This window comes from Sminthopsis crassicaudata, chromosome 3 (genome assembly GCF_048593235.1).
Source record: "Sminthopsis crassicaudata isolate SCR6 chromosome 3, ASM4859323v1, whole genome shotgun sequence".
Lineage (NCBI taxonomy): Eukaryota > Metazoa > Chordata > Mammalia > Dasyuromorphia > Dasyuridae > Sminthopsis > Sminthopsis crassicaudata.
The window spans coordinates 586,089,008-586,110,185 of NC_133619.1; the positions used below are offsets into that span (position 1 = coordinate 586,089,008).

Here is a 21,178-nt window from a genome sequence, read left to right on the forward strand (position 1 = left end):
GATGCAAAAAAGGGAATCCTAGAATTATAGATTTAGAGCTAGAAGAGATCTTAGCAGTCATCTATTTCAGCCTTCTTGTTTAATTAAGGATGAAACTGAGATCCAAAGAAATTAAATAATTTGTCCAAGTCACATAGATAGTAAATGGCAGAAGCAGGATTTGAATCCAGTTCCTCTGCCTTCAAATTCAGTGTTCTTTCCAATGTGCCAATTAGAATTTGAGAACCTGACTTTGTTCAGTGATTCTTGAATTTAGTCGTTCAAAAAGTTTTCTTAGTTTTTTTTTTTTTATTTTTGAACTAGGGGTCCAATGTGGATAGCATTGTACTAGACTATATTAGGGGAGTTAGGGAGGTAAGGATTAGAGATGCTCTTAGGAGCTAACCAGGTAGGAAGATAAAGCTCATTCACATCCATGAAAAATCCCTGCACACACACATACACAAACCACTGCTGGACATGTTCCAGAACCAGATAAGAGTCATCATTATCATGACTCTGTATTATTGCAGTAATAAAACCTATTTTATGCATACATACTGGGGATGCATGCCCTCTGACCTTAATTTGGGAGATAGTCTGGCCCTTTGCAGAAAGATATGTCCTGCTGAAATGATCTAGTAATTCCTTATTAGTATTTTCCATGACTGAGGGTATTATGTTAAAGAGGATGTAAGATTAAGCCAGAAAGATTCACTCATTCTCTGTACTATAAGAAGAACTGGGGGAAAATATTTCCATACTTTTTTTGGGACACTTCATATACTTTTTCTCCATTGGACTTACAGCCAGGAATATGGAAATTTTAGCTTTCAGATAAAAGTAATTAAACTATAGAGGGAACATACCATAGTCCTTTGGCACCACAATAAAATACAGGCAGACTTGTCCACGTGTATAGTTTTGAGGGTAATTGGGGGATAAGACAACCCCATCAGAACCCACATACTGGCCCCCACAGGGTGCTGAAAGAAAAATAAAAACAGAGAGACAGTTAACACAGTTAATGTTATTTCAGTAAGTCAGAATTTTCACAATTTCTTTGGGATTTTCTTGACAAAGATATGGAGTGGTTTGCCATTTTCTAATTCATTTTTCAGATGAGGAAACTGGGGCAAAGGGGGGTTAAGTGATTTGTCAAGCTTCTACAAGTTAGGAAATGCCTGATGCTATTTGAATTCAGGAGAATGAATCTTCCTAATTCCAGGCCCTCTATCTCCCATGCCATTTACCTTCCTTGGCATGTATTTACCCATTAAAATTGCAAATTTTTATCTATTGTTATCTAAGAAAACAACACCCATGAATTTAAACTACAGAACAAATAGGTTTTCAGTGGAAAAGAATAAGGGTCTTGCAGCAACTAGGGCCTGTTAAAGAGTTGGAAAAGTGAAAGTTTTGTTGCTATTGTTTCAGGAGTGAAAGAACGGAAGAGTGAGTTATTCACATCAGTCCAACTACAGGATTTCCAAACTAATGTTCTTGAAAAAAAAGAAAAATGTAATTTCCACACTTGTGTCCATCTCATCTCTTAGTGCTCATCTGGGAAAAGGGGGTTAGCCTTCTCACAGAAATCCATGTTTCCTTGGAAAGTAGAGTAATGGGCCCCAGAGGAAGAATCTGACTGAGATCCAACCGCTCCTTGTCACAGTGAAGCCCAACCACACCTTAAGTTTTTAATACTTCCCTCTTTCCCCATCATTTAACCTTCCTTTGTTCTATAACTCTGACTAGCCAACTTTCTGAAAAGTTAGGTTAAGTTGTTTATTCACTGAAGAACAAAGGAAATATACTTTCCCAAAAGGTATAGGGTAAGGGTAGGAAGGAGGTATACTTAAAGTGGTAGTTCTTAATCTCAAATACATGTCTTTTAAAAAATTGTTGATAACTATACTTCAATACAATTGATTTTCTCTGTAATCCACTGAATTTTAGTTTATTCATTTAAAAACATGATAGCATTGCCTTCACTTTGGAGTCCACTCTAAAGGTTTTGCTCCAATCATACAACCTGTGCAAATGGGTCGAGGCTTGTTCCACACAGGTTTCCCATCTGCTGCCAGGATGCAGGTCAGCGTGGAGGCACCCTCAATCACATAGCCTCCATTACAGTAGTATGTGACGGTGGAACCCAACTTTAGGTCTGTTCCAGTTCTTGTTCCATTCTTAATGGAGCCAGGATCAAAACACGACTCCCGGGGATTTTCTGAAAAAGAACAAAACATTATTTTCCCATTTGCAATGAATCTGACCTTATGGGAAACAGCAAAGGAATTAAGACTGTAAGATTTCAGGGTTTATTTCCAAAAAAATCTTTTATTTAGATGGAATTTCATAGTTAATGTCACCTCATCCATTTCTCTGCTTCCAGGTATGTACTGATATAACCCATAAGCCAAGGAAGTCTTGTTGTGTTTTTCAGAAAACCCTGGAAAAAGCTATGTTACAATCACTTCAAATTCCAATTAATATTTCTGAGACATTCCAGTGCATTTGGTCTTGACACAAAAGACAGATTGTAAATCAATAAATATTTAAGTGACTATCTTGTGCAAAAGCCCAGTGCTAGGTACTGGGGAAACAAAGACCAATCTAAAGCATGTCTACCCTCATGCAACACTGTATATCCTGATCAGTAAATGCAAAGTAATTTGAGAAGGAAAAGAATCCTAACATCTAGGGAAGTCCAAAAACATTGCACTGAAAAGGTAGCACCGGGGTGGTGCCTTAAAAATAGAAAAGGATTTCTGGGAGAGTAAGGTAAGGTGTCTATCATGGGTATAGGTAATATCCTGGGAAAATATACCATTGTACAAGATGAAAACAAATAATGGTCCTATCTCAATTCAAGTCAACCAACATTTACTAAGTGCCTACCCTGCCAGGCAATGGGTAAAGACACGAAGACAAAAAGAAATCAGGACTCGCCCCCAAAGAGCTTCCAATCTATTGCAGAACAACAACTTGAATAGAGATAAGTAAATACAGAATGATTACCTGAAAAGAGAGCACTAACAACTCCAGGAGAAAAGGCCTTGAGCCGAAACTTGAAGAGAACCAATGTTTCCAAGAGAAAGAAGTGAGGAAGGAAAATATTTCAGGAATTAAGAGTAACTTGTATAAATAAAGGTAGAGGAAAGAAATGGAAGAGTATATATAAAGAACTGCAAATAAGCCAAATGAGGTGGAAGAGTGGGTACATGAAGATGCAATGAAACTTCAATAGAGAATGTAGAACTAATTAAAAAAAGAGAAGTTACATTCATATTTTCCAGGATTTTAAATGACAACTAAAAGAGTTTATATATTTGATGCTAGAGACAAATGGGAGCCATTGAGGTTTCCTAAGTAGGAAGTTACATGGAAAATCTGAGTTTAAGGAAAATTACTAGCCCCAAACTCTTCCTATAATGAAATCTTTTATCCTACTTCAACTACACACATATCCATACCCTTGATCTTGCCATCATTCCCAAATGTTCTATTTCCATGTTCGTGAACTCTGAAATTCTTTTATCTCACTATGCTATTTTTTAAGTTTATCTTTCTCTGTACTTTATAATCCCTAAGCTTTCTTTGTCACATGTTGCTCAATCATTCCAATCAAATCTGATTCTTCATAATTCCATTTAGTATTTTCTCAACAGATACTGGAGTGGTTTAACATTTTCTTCTCCAGCTCATTTTATAGATGAGAAACTGAGGCAAACAAGATTAAGAGATTTTCCTCGGGTTACTAAACTAGTGAGGACAACTATGAATTTAGAAAGATGCATCTTAATGACTTCAGGCCTGGAAATCTATCCACTGCACCATCTTAAAAACGGTGTATCTTTTGTCCATTCTTTGTCACATAGAAAGCATCAATGATGGCTGCACCAAATATGGACTGGAGAAGGAAGAGAACCAGAGGCAAAGAGACTTATTTAATCCAGATGAGAAGTAATGAAAGCATGAACTTGGATATGAAAGGGGAGAGAAGTTACTCATGAAAAATATTGTAAAGATAGGTCAGTAAGAGCAATTGATTAGCTGTAGAAGTTAAGGGAAAATAATTAAGATGACAGAAAGGACTTAGTGGTGCCTTTACAGAAATAGGGAAGAAATTAGAAAGAGGAGTCTGCAAAATGAATTTTAGAAATCTATAGTACAACCAGGTAATTTCCACCAGGAAGCTGGTGATGAAGAACTGGAAATCAAGAGAGAGATAAAGTCTGGATATGTGATATTAGAAGTTATTTGTACAGAAATGATCATTAAACCCATGGGAATTGATGAAAGCCCAGTAGTTTACAGAGAAAAAAAGAAGGGAAGCCCCAGAACTCTGGGGTATATCTATGTATGCACAACAGGACATGGATAAACATCCACCAAAGGAAACTGAGAAAGTGGTGCATCAATTCCCAGGAAGGAAAAATACTCAGAATGAGAGAATAGTTGACAAAATTTTTAAAAATTACTGAGGTCAAGAAGAATTAAGAATAAATTTGACTATATTATGAAAAAGTATATCAAAAAAATGTGAATTAAGTCTGCAAAGGGAGGTTGGAAATGTACTAATAGCAATTATAATAGTTAACATCTATACAGTGCTTTGAGGTTCACAAAATATTTTGCGAAGATTATATTTGTTCTACACAATGATCCAGTAAGGTTCAGTGCTCACAGATGGTCTTAAACATAGACAGTAGAAAATGAAGCTGGGTCTTTGGACTCTCAATTCAGAGCTCTCTCACTATACATGCCTCTCCAATTTCTAGACTGAAGAGTTTGCATTTGATCTAAAATGTAGTGCCACAACTCCATTATTCCTTAAGTATTAGTTTATAGAAGACAAGTCTCACTGGTTATGGAAACCTTTGGATCTGGAAATCAAAGTTGCAGATCACATTTTTTCACTGAAACTCTGCCCCCAATAACCAGAGATTTGAAAACTACAAAGGACTTGGAGAATTATTGGGTCTACCTCTCTCATTGTACAGATGATGAAACTGAGTACCATAAAATAATAATCCCTGCATGATATCTGATTGATTAATTGACCAGAGGAATCATACAGCCAGTCAATTGTAGACGTGAACTAGAACCCAAATTGCAAGTCTTGAGTTCCCTGATTTTTCCAATAAAACCCACATGGGAAAGGACAAGGCAAAGGAACCACATATTCCTCGTTATTATTAACATCAAATCATTGGAAGAACAGTGAGCTGGCTAATTGACTAAAACCTACCCTAAGCTAAATAAGCACAGGACCCAAAAGTTTTTTCCTACATTTCTCTATAAGGCATCTGGTTCCCTGATGCATATGTACTCATCAGTTTACTGACAACATTCAAACCTGAATTTCACATAGGCTAGTCTCACCCTTCAAAACTATTGACCTCTCTCTGTTGATAAGTTCTAGTTTATCTTGTATATAGTTTATTTATACATAGTTGTTTGCATGTCAACAAATCTGTTAGTCTGTGAATTCCTTGAGAACAGGAACTGACTTTTCCCTTTCTTTCTATCTCCAGAGCTTAGCACAGTTCCTGACACAGAGTAAACACTTAATAAATATTTATTGACTAACGATGCCTTACTCTTGGGGCCTTGGTGTGATCAAATAATTTCTACCTGATAGAAACTCTTACAAGTTTGATTATGGGCCTGGAAAAAACCCTACTCACAGCAAAACAAAACAAAACAAAAACATTCCTTACAAACTTTATTCTTCTTTTCTTTTTTCCATAATAACAGAATCCAATTTTAAGAGAAAAATTCTAGCTAATAGCTCCAGGAGAGTTTAGATTTAATTTTTTTTTCTTGCTTATCTTCTTTTTCCCCCTTCTTTGTAAATTATAATTAGGGTTTTGATTAATTCTCAGGTCTGGTAGTTTGCAAATTATCTAGAAAAGCAAATGTTGTCAGGCCTTTGGAAGAATGACAGTGCAGAAGAATTCAAATATTGTTTCTTGTTGTGATTATTTCATTATAATAGTAGGTGACATTTACTTATGGTCATATGATATATTATCTAATTTGATTTGATTCTCAAAACAAGGAAGGGAGTTGGGTGATTTGAATACAATTATTATAACAATACTGCTGCTTGATTTCAGACTCTTTTTTCTACCTCTTCCTTGCATTACCTACTTATGAGACAGGCAGTACAAGTATTATTATTCCTTTTTTTTTTTTTCAAATAAAGAAACAGAAACTCAGAGAAATTATGACTATCCAGAATCAAATAGCTATTAAAAGACTTAAACTCAGTTCATCTGACCTAAAGTCCAGGGAATGATCTTTCCATGACATCACATTCATTCTATTTGTTATCTATACTTGTGTTCATCCAACAAAAAATAGATCAGGAATTTCTAGTTTTGTTTTTATATTCCTAAGACCTAATAAAGTTTTTGGTACATAGAGGCACTTAACAAATGTTTGCTGAATGAATGAACAGAATACCAAAATAAACCAGATAGAGGTAGCCAGCTTCTTCATAGACCTAAGCTATTCCTCAAGTGAGATGAAAGTATGATGTATGGAGCGGAAACAGCACTGGACTGAGAGTCAAGAAGCCTGGGTCCTAAGGGCTCAGTGAGGAATTACTTGTTTATCTATCATCTAGTTCTGGTTTTTCCTCTAAAAATGATAAGACTTGATCAGATTTCTCTAATGTATCCAAGAAAAAGTTACCATTTTATGATTCTGTTTTTGGTCTTAGAAAAGACATTAACCTTCACTAGGCCTCTGTTTTTCCTTCTGCCCAATAGCCAGAATCAATTCCAATTTCTCTCCCTAAAACCTAGAAAATGAGGAAAGATAAATGAGAAGGTGGACTGGAACTACAAAGTACACCTCAGCTTCGATACGCATTTAAGTAACACATGGCTTATCATGTGTTTACTTATTATAATAATTATTGTATTCACATCAACTAATCTTATGCTCAAGAATAATTTCTAACCTGGAGGGGGAATAACAGAATATAGCCACATAGAACATGTCAAAACCAATAATATTGAGCCATTTCATTAAAAAGTTACTGATCTTCCATCAATGGAATGTTTTTTGAATTGTGTTTTAAATAGAGTAGTAATAAGACATTAAATTTCCAATTCAATTGTTATTGAAATGACAAGACAGACAAGACAGCTGGACATAGTCTCTAGCCATTGAGGTGCAGGGCTATTTGTATAAGACCATAAGACACATGGGCCTACTATCAAAGAATTGTTCTTTGGCCACTGATACAGATGTCTTGCATACCAGCTCCATTCCTCATAGGTTCAGGGCATAGTGACAAAGTATTTTTCTTCTCAGCAATATCTCAACATCACTGGTCCCTTTATGATTGATTAATTTTTCCTAGGAAATGTATAGATGATTCACCCACAATATCTGGGCTTTCTTTCTCTATATTCAAGTCCAATTTGCCAGGTAGAACTTCTATCACTGATTCTACTATTGACCCTCTCTGCTCCTTAGCTCTTGTTTGAGCTGTAAGTAACAAGTAACCTGTGCTTGATACCCAAAAGCCAGTGGAAGCATAGACTTAGGGTCAGTGGCATAAAACGAACACCACTTTTCCCCTAGAGATGGCTCCTACAACTTTCTCCTGCCTACATACAAGTGTGCCCCCAAAAGTCATAACCTGTTTGGTTCAGGAGAATTCAGAGCAAGAAACATTTCAACTTTTCATAGACTTTCTCTTCAATCATATGCTACAGAAAAACTATAAGGTAAATAAAAGAGCACTAGACTCAAGTCAAAATATTTAGGTTCGAGTACTATTTCTGACATTTTCGATGTAACAATAGGCAAATTCCTGCATTTTTCTGTGCCTCAGTGTCCACAAATGTAAAAAAGAGCATAGTCATACTTCTATCACTTACCTTTCAAGCTATTAATTGCAAAGATCAAGTTAGATAATAGATATAAAATTCTTTATAAGAATAAAATAAAGTAAGTGATGATGACGAGGGAAACTGCCTATTTCCTTGAGGCTCAGGTTTTTGAAAGAGAAAAGCATAATGTGTTCTTTTATTCAGTAAACAGAATAAAACCTTGTCTAACAAGAAGGTATGGTACCTGAACAACTGATTCAATTGGAAAACACCAACAAAAATCTTTGTTGCCATTCAAAGCAAAACAAGCGAGAAGGTATTGACTGCTTCCCAGCAGCAGAAATGTGGGATATATATTGGGAGACTTCACAGAAGAAAATGACCCACCCAGCACAGCAGGGAAAGGGATGCCAATAAGTAAGTCCAGATTGAAGATCATTCAGTCTATTTAGAAACAAAACAACGAAACATCAATATTTGGTTTAAAATACAGTGTGTTATATTATCAACTTACTGAAACTGTTTGATCATTTAATTGGGGAATGTGTCCCATAACAAGAACAAGGAAATAAAGGTGTTAATTATCTTCTCATTTAGGAAGAGAGAAGTTATTATCATAAGCGGCTAAAAGGATGCTATAGGTATGATCTGGGAAATTGAGAGGATTATGGAATGAAATCAGAGTTTAATAAAGAAGAGCACAGCAGAGCTTTCTGTCTAAAGACTGATGTGGAAGGAAAGCTGACTTGTGGTAGAGAAGGCACCATTAGTACAAAATAGGTCCAAAATGTTGGGAACATGAAATAGCAATATTTATGATGGAAGCCAGAAGGGCTAGAAAAAAGGAAGAAATTCTAGAAGAATTTCTAGAGGGAATGGCAGAAAAAAAGGAAAAGCAAAACAATAAAGAAGTTAAAGAAGATCCAAAAACTTTTCTAAAAAGAGCAAGTAAATGGTCACTCCTATAGAGAACAAGGTACAAGGGGGGAACCTGAGGCTTTAGATGATATAGATGTATATGAATCTCAAAGAGGAATGGCAAAGGAGGGAGATTCTCTGGTTTTCTAAGGAAGGGAAAAAAATAATCAAGAGAAATAGAATAATAATATTAATATACTCATTTATAGTAGTTTCAAGTGACAGAAATATAGAAATGGAATATCATAGGAACATATGAATGAGTAGGGCAGAAAAAAAGTCAAAAGGGGAAAGAGAAGGAGTTAGAAGGAAAACACAAAATACAAATAAAATCTATCATAAGGTGGGATAGAAAAGAAAAAGAATCACGTAGTACCAATAACATAATACAAAAATCAAGGAAAGAACAGATACAGAGCTCAATCACTAGCTGAATTATGAACATGGGAGAAAGGAAAAGAGAAAATCCAAGAAAATCCACTGTATCTTTTTTACTAATTAGAACACATTCATGGTATGGTTGGTGATAAAGAGAGAACTGAGAACATGGGCCTCAGAAATATAAAAAAGATTAGAGACATGACAATGCTCCAGATGCCCATACAGTGGTTACTACCCTCTGAACGTGTGGACAGGAGACAGGATAGGGTTCCAAAGGAAGTTGATGTACTTTTTCATTGAGATGGCTTGACACCTGTTTCCAAGAAGAAATTCCTTCCTAAGTCAGCAAGACCCATGTCTAAGAAGTCAAGGGAATTGCCTAAATGTCCCTGCTATTTTCTTTCCCTTTCCTGGGAAGGGACACTGCAAATTTTACAGAGACCCAGGTACATGATATAACTGGAAGGGACTTCAGTGATTAACCATTTCCACCCCCTCAATTTCATTTTACTGAGACTTTTAAAGACATGGCTTGCTTAAGAATATAGCTAGTTAGTGGCAGAACTTAAATCTCTAGATTTCAAGGAAGGACTCTTTCCTCCCTGACACAATGAGTGCACCACCTTCACCATCCCCGTTACCCCCATCCCCATTCCCTTTGGTCTAAAGTCTTTGGAAACTGTGACTGCCCATCTTAACATCTGATTCATTACCTGTATAATCGATGACGAAGCCCAAATTGCTGACAGATGCATCACTACGGAAGGCCAGGAATAAGCTGTTGCTGCTGCTCTCAATGCGCTCTGGGAGCTGAGAGCCATAGAAGCTCCCAATCAAGGGGCTATGGGAATCCAACCCATCATAGATGTGAAGGAAGTCATAACCAGGTTCCAAGTTAAAGCTGAAGGAATAAACAGAATCCCCATCATCCACGAGAGTTCAAATGGAAATGTCATAAAAGACATTCTGGAAGAAGTAATAATAAAAGCTTACATTCATATAGTGCTTTAGAATTCACAAAGTGCTTTGAGTACATCTTCTCATTTTATCTGTGTCAAGGGTCCAGCATCTATTCAGACTTTGGCCCCTATCTCAGGATAGAGGAAATCTGAAGGATGAGAAACTCTAAGTCCCCTTAGAAGAATGCAATATTAGAGAACACACTTTTTCTTTTTCCTCACCATTTTCTCTCCCACTCATATACATATAGAAGCCTTTAGGAGGAATACCTACTCCATCCTCCCAATTAGATCAGGAGAAGGGGTCCCATTACATGAGTTAAATAATGGAAAGTCCAGGGCAGATGAGGATGAGTAGAAAACTCATCTGTGGGGAAGAGACTCTTCTAGGCAGGAAAAGACTAATATCTACCATTTACTTCTCTCTCTTTTGGGTTTTCATTCTCTGTGCCACCACATCTTTTTCCTGTCTTTTTCTGAAGGTGATCTGGTCTCTGTCCCCAATACATATCTCCTGGTCTCTCTAATGTGCTACTTCCTTAGCCTGACTTCCTTGACACACAAGTGAGAAGGGGAAAGCTCTTTTTTTTTTTTTTTTTTTTAAATACCTTTCATTTGTAGTTCAAAAAATGCCAGGTTAGTTTTCTCAGACAGTATTTACTAAGAAAGAAAGAAAAAAAAATCCACAAAGGCAAAGAAATAAATGAGCCTTTAGAGGTAGCTAAAACTCCAGTCATAGACTCAATTCAGTTTAACAAACATTTATTAATGGTATATAATAATATTTATGATTCTTTTTTATTCTTTTTGCTTTCTTAATGGGTAGGAGAGGAAGTGAAAGGGATGATTACAAAAAATAAAAATAAAATTGCATTAACAAAATATTATTGTGTCTACTATTTGTACAGTGTTGTATGTAGCCACTGAAATTCACAGATGAAAACTGAAATAATTATAGCCCTCAAAGAATTTACAAATAAACAGGGGAATCGGGAGTCTGTATTATGAGTACTTTAGCTGAGCCTTAAAGAAAGAGAAGGATTTCATCAAGCAAAAATGAGGAGGTAAATATATTTCAGAAATAGGAAAAGTCTTTTTGGGAACTGTAGTCCAGTGTGGCTGAAATGTAATAGCATAAAGCAAACTAGTGTGACATAAAGTCAGAAAAATAGGTTAAAGATAGACTGGTGAATGGTCTTGAAAGTCAAGCTGAATTTGCATTTTTTTTTCTCCCTGGCAGACAACACAAAACCTGTTTTGAGCAGGAAATCGGTCTGTTCAAAGCTGCATATCAGGAAGATTCCTTTAGCAACTGTGTGAAAAATGGATGAAAGGGAGAAATTATGAAAAGGAAAAATCAGTTAAGAAACTATGACAATGATACAGGTGAGATGCTTGTGGTCCTTTAGGTAGTGACAGTAAAACTGGAAAGAAGGGGACAATAAAAGAGAGAGTGGGGGTAGAATCAACAGGAGATAGTAGTTGCTTGAATATTGGAGAGAGGGGCAGCTAGGTGGCACAGTGGATAGAGCACCAGCCTTGAATTCAGGAGGACCCGAGTTCAAATTTGGTCTCAGACACTTAACACTTCCTAGCTGTGTGACCCTGGGCAAGTCACTTAACCCCAGCCTCAGTGGGGGAAAAATATTGGAGAGAAAGGTAAAACAAAATTGAATTGTGCTGATGGAATGAGCCTGGGTGACTCAGAAGATGGCAGTGCCATCTGAAAAAAAATAGAGAAGTTAGGAGTGGCAGGTTTACTAGAAAAATGGATGACTAATTGTTGTACATCATAAATCTGAGGTGATATCAAGATATTCTGGTAGACACTAAGTTTTCATTGATCAGCAAATTTTGTTGGAGACTCAATACCTAATTTCCCTCCCTTACACCTTAATCTTTTTTATCTATCTGCACCTTTTTTTTCTCTTCTTATTCCCATTCTTTTAATTCAGGTCTAAGAGAATAACTTCAAAACTGGTATCTCCTCTTTCAGCCTCTCATTTTTCTAATTCATTATACATAGCACTATCAAATCAATCTTCCTGAAACATCACTTTGGCTATTTCTACATATTCACACCCCATTCCCATCTTACACTAAGCTTAATCACCTATAATGATGCTTTATTAAATAACATTTAAAAAAACTCTCAAAATCTGACATGAAATACCTTCCTATAATATATATATGTATATATATATATATGTATATGTATATGTATATATATTAAACCTATAAATTTCATTACTACTCTACACCAAATCTAAAGCCCACGCCAAATGAACCCAGCTAGATAATAATTCATCCTGAGAAAATCTGGAAATACTAATGGATTGTAATCTCAATACGGATCAACAGTGCTAATGTGATCTTAGCTTACAGAGTAATGGTGTCCAAGAAAGAAGTTGATAATCTAGCTGTACTCTGTCCCAGTAAGACTATGACTTGATTTCTATACTCATTTGGGGATATCATAAGGTCAATGATAAGCTGAAGGGTGTCCAAAAAAATATAAATAGGATGATGACACTAAAGCTCATTCCATGTGACAAATAGTTGAAATAAATGGATATGTTTAGCTAGTAAGAGAAGGCATGATTTATCTATCTTTGATTAATTAAAGGGCTTTTTCATGGAGAAAAGGAATCTAATTGCCACCAAAAAGCAGAACTAAAATTAATATATCCAAAGTAAAGAGGAGACAAATTCGGGCTCAAACTAATAACTAGAGTTATCCAAAAATAGAGTGGGCTTTTATGGGAGATTCAATTTCCTCCTCATTAGTGGGTCTTCTGATATTAAAAATCAAAGGACCATTTTCCAGGAATGTAGTAAGAGGTATTCTTGATCAGACATTGGTTAGACTCAATTTCCATTGAGATCAAGTGACTAGACCAGATCCAAAGCCTAGAAAGAGCAAAATGGGGTACATCTGCAGAAAGTTCTATAAATCTAGCTCTTCTTCCTGACATGTTGGTTGTAACAGTACTATTTTCCTTGTACCTTCCAAGTATCTGATTTTCAGGGTTGTCTTTGGCTCTTCATATTTTCTTGTCCCAATATAATCTATCAATTACCCAGTTCTATCTTGTGTTTTCTTTATAGTTACCCATGTGATCTAGTGTTTTATTTTCTGTTGTCTACTCTACTGTAAAAGCTCCCAAATGAATCTCTCTACCATTTGACTCACATATGCAAAGCAATCTGCAGATACTACTAATCTTAAAATCCCAATTTGCACATGTTACCTCCTGCTCTAAAAACTTGAACAGCACTGCTATGCTGCCAGCAATATGAAGTCTGAATTTCTCGACTAAAGCCCCATATAATATACCTCCTAGAGTAAATTTTTATTAAGTTCCTATTGTGTGTAATATGCTGTGTTTGATGTAGGATATAAAGACTTAGAACATTTATACATAGTTTCTACTCTTAAAGTTTTTACTATTAGTTTTTCTAGCCTCATTGCCTACCACTATCTAAACATATTCTACATTTTAATCAGACTAAATTGTGTGTTTCCACTTTTGTGCCTTTCCTAGTGTCACAGATTCATAGGCTATTCAAATCAGAAGCCTGAGCAGAATTGCCTTTTATAATTTTGTTCACAAATCATCATGCAACCTCCAAAGAAAGGATACCCTCCAGCTCCTGGGGCAGCTCATGTTTATATTTATACCAGTTCCCTGACCTAGCAGTCTAACTGGCCTGTCAAAAAATAAAATGAACTCAGTCTGATAAAATCTGTTTGCAATGAAGCTACATTGACTCTTGTACTTACCACATCCTTTTCTAAATAAGTATTCATAAACAACTCTACCTTTAATAATATGTTCTAAAATTTTTGTGAGCAACTAAAGTAGATTTCACTGGCTGGCCTATATTTTCCAGATTCTAACCTCTTTTCTTATTTCAAAAATTGTGATAAAACTTGCCTGAGTCTAGGCTTGTAATACCTCTTGATCCTTCATGATCTCTCAAAGGTCACTGATAGTGGTACAGTAGTCATACACACTAATTCTTTCTGCACTCTGTGATGTCATTCACCTTGATATAAAGACCTGAAATTCTTTGTGGGACTCCATTTTGGGGAGGAATTCAGGGCAGTCAACCTTTATTCTCCTCTCATTTGTACTTCTGACTTTCTGAACATCAATACTATTGCTGGATGCCTTCCCTCATCCTCCTTTATACCTCCTTCTTCTTCCCTTTTGTGTAGTATCTTCCCTTATTACACTGCAAGCTCTCTGAGGGAAAAGTCTGAACTTCTTTTACCTCTATTTGTATCCTGAACATTTAAGATAGTGACTGAGCACATAATAAATATTTAATAAATACTTGTGGCCTTGAAATTGTTGAAGGCAGCTAGATATTTCTTACTATCTCAATTTAATTATATTAAGTACATATTTACTAAATACATAATATGTAATATTCTAGGGGCTTGGTGAGGGCAGAAAATGAGAAGAGGGTTGGGCAGTAATAAAGATGTTGATGGATAAGTTCCTGCTTTTGTTATGCTCTGAATAAAATTATTGTGGCCACTCCCCATCTTCCTTGACATTAGGACTGGGAGAATTGAGTCAGGGAAAACCTTGGAGCTCTGATCATCTTTATATAACATTGTGTCATAAAATCTGGGTGCATTATCTCAATTTTTGCTAGGATAATTCCCCCTCGCCTTGCTGTCTCCTGCCCTGGACCTTCCTATCTTGATCACTATCCTATCAGAATTAAGTTATGATCTTTTCCTAGAATTATGGCTTGTCTACCCACTCAGTGTCCTCACCCCCTTATCTGCCTCTGTTTCTCCTATAAGATTGTATACTCAGGTTATGTATTCTGTTTGCAAACCCTAATTAGCTAAAATCCTATATAAATTCCTGTCTCAGTTCCTTGTGGCCAAAAATGCTTTGGACAAGAGTCTCATTTCAGCCAGCTAGCCTAAAACTCTTCACATTAAAAGATTAAAAACTAATCTCTGTCTTGCCTCAGTTTCTCTAGTATTACACTTTCACAAGGCTGAGGAAAAGATTTAAGACACAAGTGGTTAGCTAGCTCCTAGCATGATGACTGAATCATTCATATGATTGTTGAATGAACTGAAATACAAGATAAGATAGAAGGTCAAAAGGTACATACAGTGTAGGATCAGCTAGATACACTGACTCTGGAGTCAAGAGGATCTCTCAAATGTGTCCTGAGACACTTAATATTTACTACCTGTGTAACCCCCGAACAACTCATTTAATCTCAATTGTGTCACACACAAAAATGTACAGTGTGTAATAGGGATCCAAAAAGGAGAAAATATACTCAATTTGGTATTAAGAAAGGTTTTTGATTTGAAGAATGGGCAGGATTTTACCAGCTGGAAATAAGGTAAATAGTTTTTGCTTAGAAAGCTCAACTATCTTTCTTTAGTTTTCTATGCTAAGGAAAGTGATCTTCAGAATAAAAAAAAGAAAGAAAGAGCAAAAATATTTAAGGATTTAAGACCCAAATTGTTAGGATTACTAAGTGAGAACTCAGGTTGTCTGGACAGTGACAAGGTGAGAATCCAGGTTCCAGACATGTCCTTGCTATGGATTTCCAATCATTCGGGGTTAGGACTTCATAAGACAAACCATCTAGTAACATTTTGACATAAGCTGATGTAGCTTATGTCAATAAGCTACATCAATAACAATAAGATGAATAGTCTTCCCTTCTTATAAACCTTAATCCCTTTTTCACTTGTCCTACTACCAGTGCTCACTCCTAGGTTGCTGTCATCATTTGCTTTTTCCTTCCTATTTCCAGTGTGCTACCTAACAGTGACTGACTGCACCCACTACAAATTCATGTTTTATTCAATTCAGCTTGCCCCCCCACTCCTATACAGCAATGCTTTTGTCTTTTCCTGATGGACTATTATATTTTGAATAGTGCCTGCTTCAAATCTTCTCTCTCCTTAAGCCTTCATTTGCAAGTACATAAGAAGATGACTTCTCTTTCTACTTATAAAATTAAGACCATTCATAGTATACTCTGTCCACTCCATACCTTAAAACCTCTCCAGAACTTTACCTGCCTTGCTCACTTCTCTGAAAAGTCTTTCTCTTAGCTTTGCAAGGTGAAAACCTTTGCTTATGCTTTGAATCTTATTCCCTTGAGAGTTTACCCATATGATCATTACCTCCCTCAAATTCATCTTCAAGTTTTCACTATACCAGCTTTTCTTTGCTGCCTAAACATATAACCAGAATTTTCATTCTTTTTAAAACAAACCAAAAAGCAAAAAAACCTTCACTTTCCCCTATCATCCTCTCAAGTTTTCTTCTCTCTTCCAATTTTTCTCCCCAACTTTTACCTCCCTTGCACCAACTCACTTCTCAACCCATTATATTTTAGCTTTCTACCTTACCACTCTACTGAAATTACCATCTTTGTGATTTCCAACATTATTTTAATTATTAAAATCAATGCTCTTTTGTGAGTTTGAATCCTCCTCTGATCTCTTTTTCTGACCACTCCTTCCTCCTGGGTATTCATTTCTCCCTTGGCTTCTATTATTGCTTTCTTTTGCTTCTCTTTCTATCTCTCTACTTGGATCCCTTAACTTTTCAGTTCCCTTTGCTGGTTTATTATCCATCTTCCATTCCACCCCATATTATCCCTATCAATAATCTTCTATATGTTTTCACCTTATAAATCAAATACAAATCAAACTTCATGGTCTCAATTATCTTAGTTCCACTTATTACTAAGTCCACATATCCAGCTTCAACCTCTTTACTAAACTCTAATTATACAACATCACTTTTACAGATGAGTATCTCCACCTGGATCCAAATTTCACATGCAACAATTCCAAAATGGAACTCATCACTTTTACCCCTAAATGGGGTTAGGGCACCTAAATACCCCTAAATTTGCCCCTAAATGTGTTAGGGCTCAAAAATCCTCAAATTTCCTCATCACTAATTAGTTTAAAAAGTGTCAACTATCAGCATGCTATCTCTCACAGGGATCCCTTGAACTATCCTTAATTCAAGGGCTTATCACCACTAATCTGAACTAATGAAATAGCCTCTTTTTTTGCAAGTCTCTGCCTCATACAAAATATCTTCCATTCAATTACCAAAATAATCTCAGAGGGTACAAATCTTATCTAAGACAGATAACTCAATTTTCTCTAGAATTCAATTCCCCCCAACAAATCACTCAGAGAATAAATATTAAGCTCTTATCACAAGCCATCATTATTGTTATGCAAAAGCACTATAGACATACAGGAAAGTAAAATTCAGTCCTGTTTTCAAGGAGCTCTGAGTATAATAAGTGAGAATATATGAAAATAAATGTGAACAGACAGCTGTACACAAGATAAATTGGAACTAGTCAGTCAACAGAGAAGCATGGATCAGGAAAGACTTCCTATTTGAGGTCCTCCACAATCTGGTTTCAAAATTAATTAACTATTTAGACTTATTTCATATTTTATTGTTTTGGTTCAGTTTTTTCTCCAGTTTTGTCTAACTCTTTGCAAGGCAAAGGTGAGAACGAGTAGGGGTTTTCTTGGCAAAGATAATGAAGTGTTCTTCCATTTCTTTCTCTTCAAGTGCTTGTAAATTCCTTGAGAACAGGGATGTTTAAGCATGGTACCTTTCACATGCTATACACTTGATTGAGCTTTATGGATTTGAATTGAGAGAATAGTTACTGAATTAGGAATGGTCATGTGAGCAACTAGATGATTATTATTCTTAGTTCTTGAAGAGGACCAAAATGACATCACTATGTTAAAGTTAGATTAATGTGTCCAACTGTGGCCAATCAGACCAATATGAGCTCAGAATGCTCTGCTACAGTTCAGAACACAAATAGTCCCTATGAATTTTTGGGATGGACTCACCAATTATTCATCCTGAGTTTCTTCTGAGCTAATTCAATTCTGCTTTGCCTAAAACACAGCATCTTCTCTGCTGAGGACAGTATTGTACAGTCTGTACCAATCCCGCGGTACAGGACTGGACCCTATGCTGTACGGTCCTGTGCCAGTGTCTCTTATGTCATAGAATCAAAAAGTTCTTAAGAAAGACCTTGAGAGTGTCCTTGTATAGCTTTTCCTGACCACCTTATGGTGTGTGAGTTCTCCATAAAATAGTCTTTTTTGCAAGCATACATTTGGCATTTAAATATTCTGGCCACCCCACTAAAAGTAGGACTGTTCAGTAGGTGACAGCCCAAATGAGACTGAACACCAAAATTTATAGTAAATGAAATCATCCTAATTCCTTTTGTTGTTGCTGTTCAGGTGTTTTGACACTCATTCTTCATTTTGGGGTTTTCTTAGCAAAGGTACATTACTATTTTCTTCTACAATTCATTTTATGTTTGACCAAATTGAGGCAAACAAACTAAGGTCAGACAAGTAGTATGTGTCTGGGGCCCAATTTGAACTCAGGTCTTACTGACTCTAAGCCTACCTCTATCCACAGAGCCATCTAGCAGAGCCACACTTTAGAATTCAAAATTCCCCTAACTTCTGTGAGCTCAAGTACTTGTTTGCTGAAATTAGATGTTCTGAATCTAAGATTCATGGACCTGTATATTTTAGGAAGTCCATAAAAATTGGATAAGAAAAAAATATATATATATCATCTTGTTCCCTAACCTTTAACTGAAATTTAGCATTTTCTTCACTTACTAAAAGATATTAACTTGAGAAGTCTTTAGATTTTGCCAGATTGACAAAGAAATTCATGCCTTCAACAAAATTCCTTATGTCCTACCTCTTCCATCTTTTCTTTTGAAATAGTTCTTTGTCCTTACCTTAATATCTAGTCTTTAATTTCTCCTTTTATCCTAATTTTCTACTTGTTTTCATTGGTTTTCTTCTATTATCTAATAACCAGGAAAGATCATTTTGACACTGACCTTCTCCCATATCCTGTGTCAATCTCCAACCCTGAGACACTCTAATTTCTCTGTTCCCAACTCTAAGCTATTAAAAATTGTTAAATAAGAGCAAAAATCATGTTTTCTAATCTTACCCAAGGCCTTTTTACTACCATGTAATGATTTTAATTATCTCATAATGACTATCATATTTCCCATGATAATTGCTGCAAAATTTTTCTGATTTCTTAAATACCTCAATTCCAGTTTCTCACAAACAAGTGTTCCCTTCCCCCTTTCTTTATTAAAAGGATTGTCAACTTTGCTATTTTCCACATTAAAAAAATTTTTGTGTCACAATCCCTAACTTAAATTTTTTAGTTTAGCCTAGCTTCTCCTCCTTCCCTTAAAGGATGGAAAAGTCTCTTCTTTCCAAGTAAATGCCTCTTTCCCTTTCCTTCTCCCTCTCTCCCTTTCTCTCTTCCTTCCCTCTCTCTTTGCTCTGTCTCTGTCTCTTTTTCTCTCTTTGTGTGTGTGAGAAACATTGATGATTTAAGTGATTTTGTTTTATTTATTTTAAATGTGGTATCTCTTACTATACTTTCTTGCAGTGTTTTCTTGGTGATATAGAGAAACATTGATGATTTAAGTGATTTTGTTTTATTTAAAAAGTACAGTTTGTACTTAATTTGTATGTGTGTACATGTTCCTATGTAAAAGCTATACTGTACATACTTCTATTTATCATTTCTTTCTCTAGAGGTGAATAATCATCTTCCTTCATAGATTCTTTGTAGTTGATTTGAGTATTTATAATATTCAGAATAATTTAGTCATTCATAGTTATTTCTCAAAAATATCACTGTTACTATATATAGGATTCTCTTGACATTGCTCATTTCTCTTTCTCTGTTTTTATAAAATATAGTTTTTCTATGTTTTTATAAAATCAACCTGCTCATCTTTTCTTATGACATAGTATTATTCCATTACAATTATATATCACAACTTGTTTTGTCATTTCCCAATTGATGAGTATCCCCTTAATTTTCAGTTCTTTGCCACAAAGAGAACTAGTATAAATATTTCAAAGCATATAAGTTATTTTCTGTTGTATTACCCTGGGAAACAGATCTAATGGTTTTCTAATTCATTGGACATAATTCCAGTTTGCAAACAATTCCATCAACAGTGTTTTAGTGTCTCAATTTTTTTTTCATTCCCCCGCCAAATGTTTCACATTCCCTTCAACATCGTCTCCCCTTTCTGTCATTTTGGCCAGTCTGATAAGTGTAAGATGATTCTAATTTGATAATGATATATTAATATTGATCTCTCTTTTTATATCTATTTTGATCTTGATAAATAGTAGAAGATATTGATATACACCAAAATTCTACCAGATTGTTTTCCAGTTTTCCCAACAATTTTTTACCAATTAGTTAATTCTTATCCTCAAAGCTTAAATCTTTACATTTATCAAACACAAGATTCTTATAATCATTTACTATTGTGTTCTGTATGTTAACTCTGTTTCACTGATCCACCTTTCTATTTCTTAACCAGTACCAGACAGCTTTGATAATTATTGCCATAGTTTAAGATCTGGTACTGTTCAAACTCCTTCCTTTACACTCATTTTCCCCCAATAATTCCTTTGATATTTTTGACCTTTTGTTTTTACAAATGAATATTATTATTTTTCTAGCTCAAGAAAATTAATTTAACTGGGAGATGTTGAATACGTAGATTAGTTTTCATAAGATTGTCATTTTTATTATTTTAGCTCTCCTAGCTTATGAAGAATTAATATTTGTCTAGTTACTTGAATCTGACTTCATATTAAAGTGTCTTTGTATGTATGTTCTCAATTGTTTTGTGCTGCCTATGATTATTTTAAATGTGGTATCTCTTACTATACTTTCTTGCAGTGTTTTCTTGGTGATATAGAGAAAGATTGATGATTTAAGTGATTTTGTTTTATTTAAAAAGTACAGTTTGTATGCTTACATTATATAATTTAGTTATTTTGCTTTAGTTTGTATTATAAAATTGTTATTTCAAATAGATTTTTAGTTAATCTCTAGGATTTTTCAAGTATACCATTATATCATCTGCAAAAAGACATAATTTTAAATCCCCATTTTGATTCCTTCAATTTCTTCTTCTTTTCATTGCTATTGCTAGCATTTCTAGGACAAT

The 21,178-nt window shown here is 35.3% G+C and overlaps 1 protein-coding gene across 1 annotated transcript in view; it reads right to left on the bottom strand.

The window, feature by feature from the left end:
- CSMD2 (CUB and Sushi multiple domains 2) overlaps positions 1 to 21,178 on the bottom strand; it is a 988,708-nt gene that overhangs the window by 173,861 nt on the left and 793,669 nt on the right. The window contains 3 exon segments of the mRNA XM_074305059.1: positions 849 to 965; positions 2,012 to 2,206; positions 9,845 to 10,032. Of these exon segments, the coding sequence (XP_074161160.1) occupies positions 849 to 965; positions 2,012 to 2,206; positions 9,845 to 10,032 (500 nt within the window).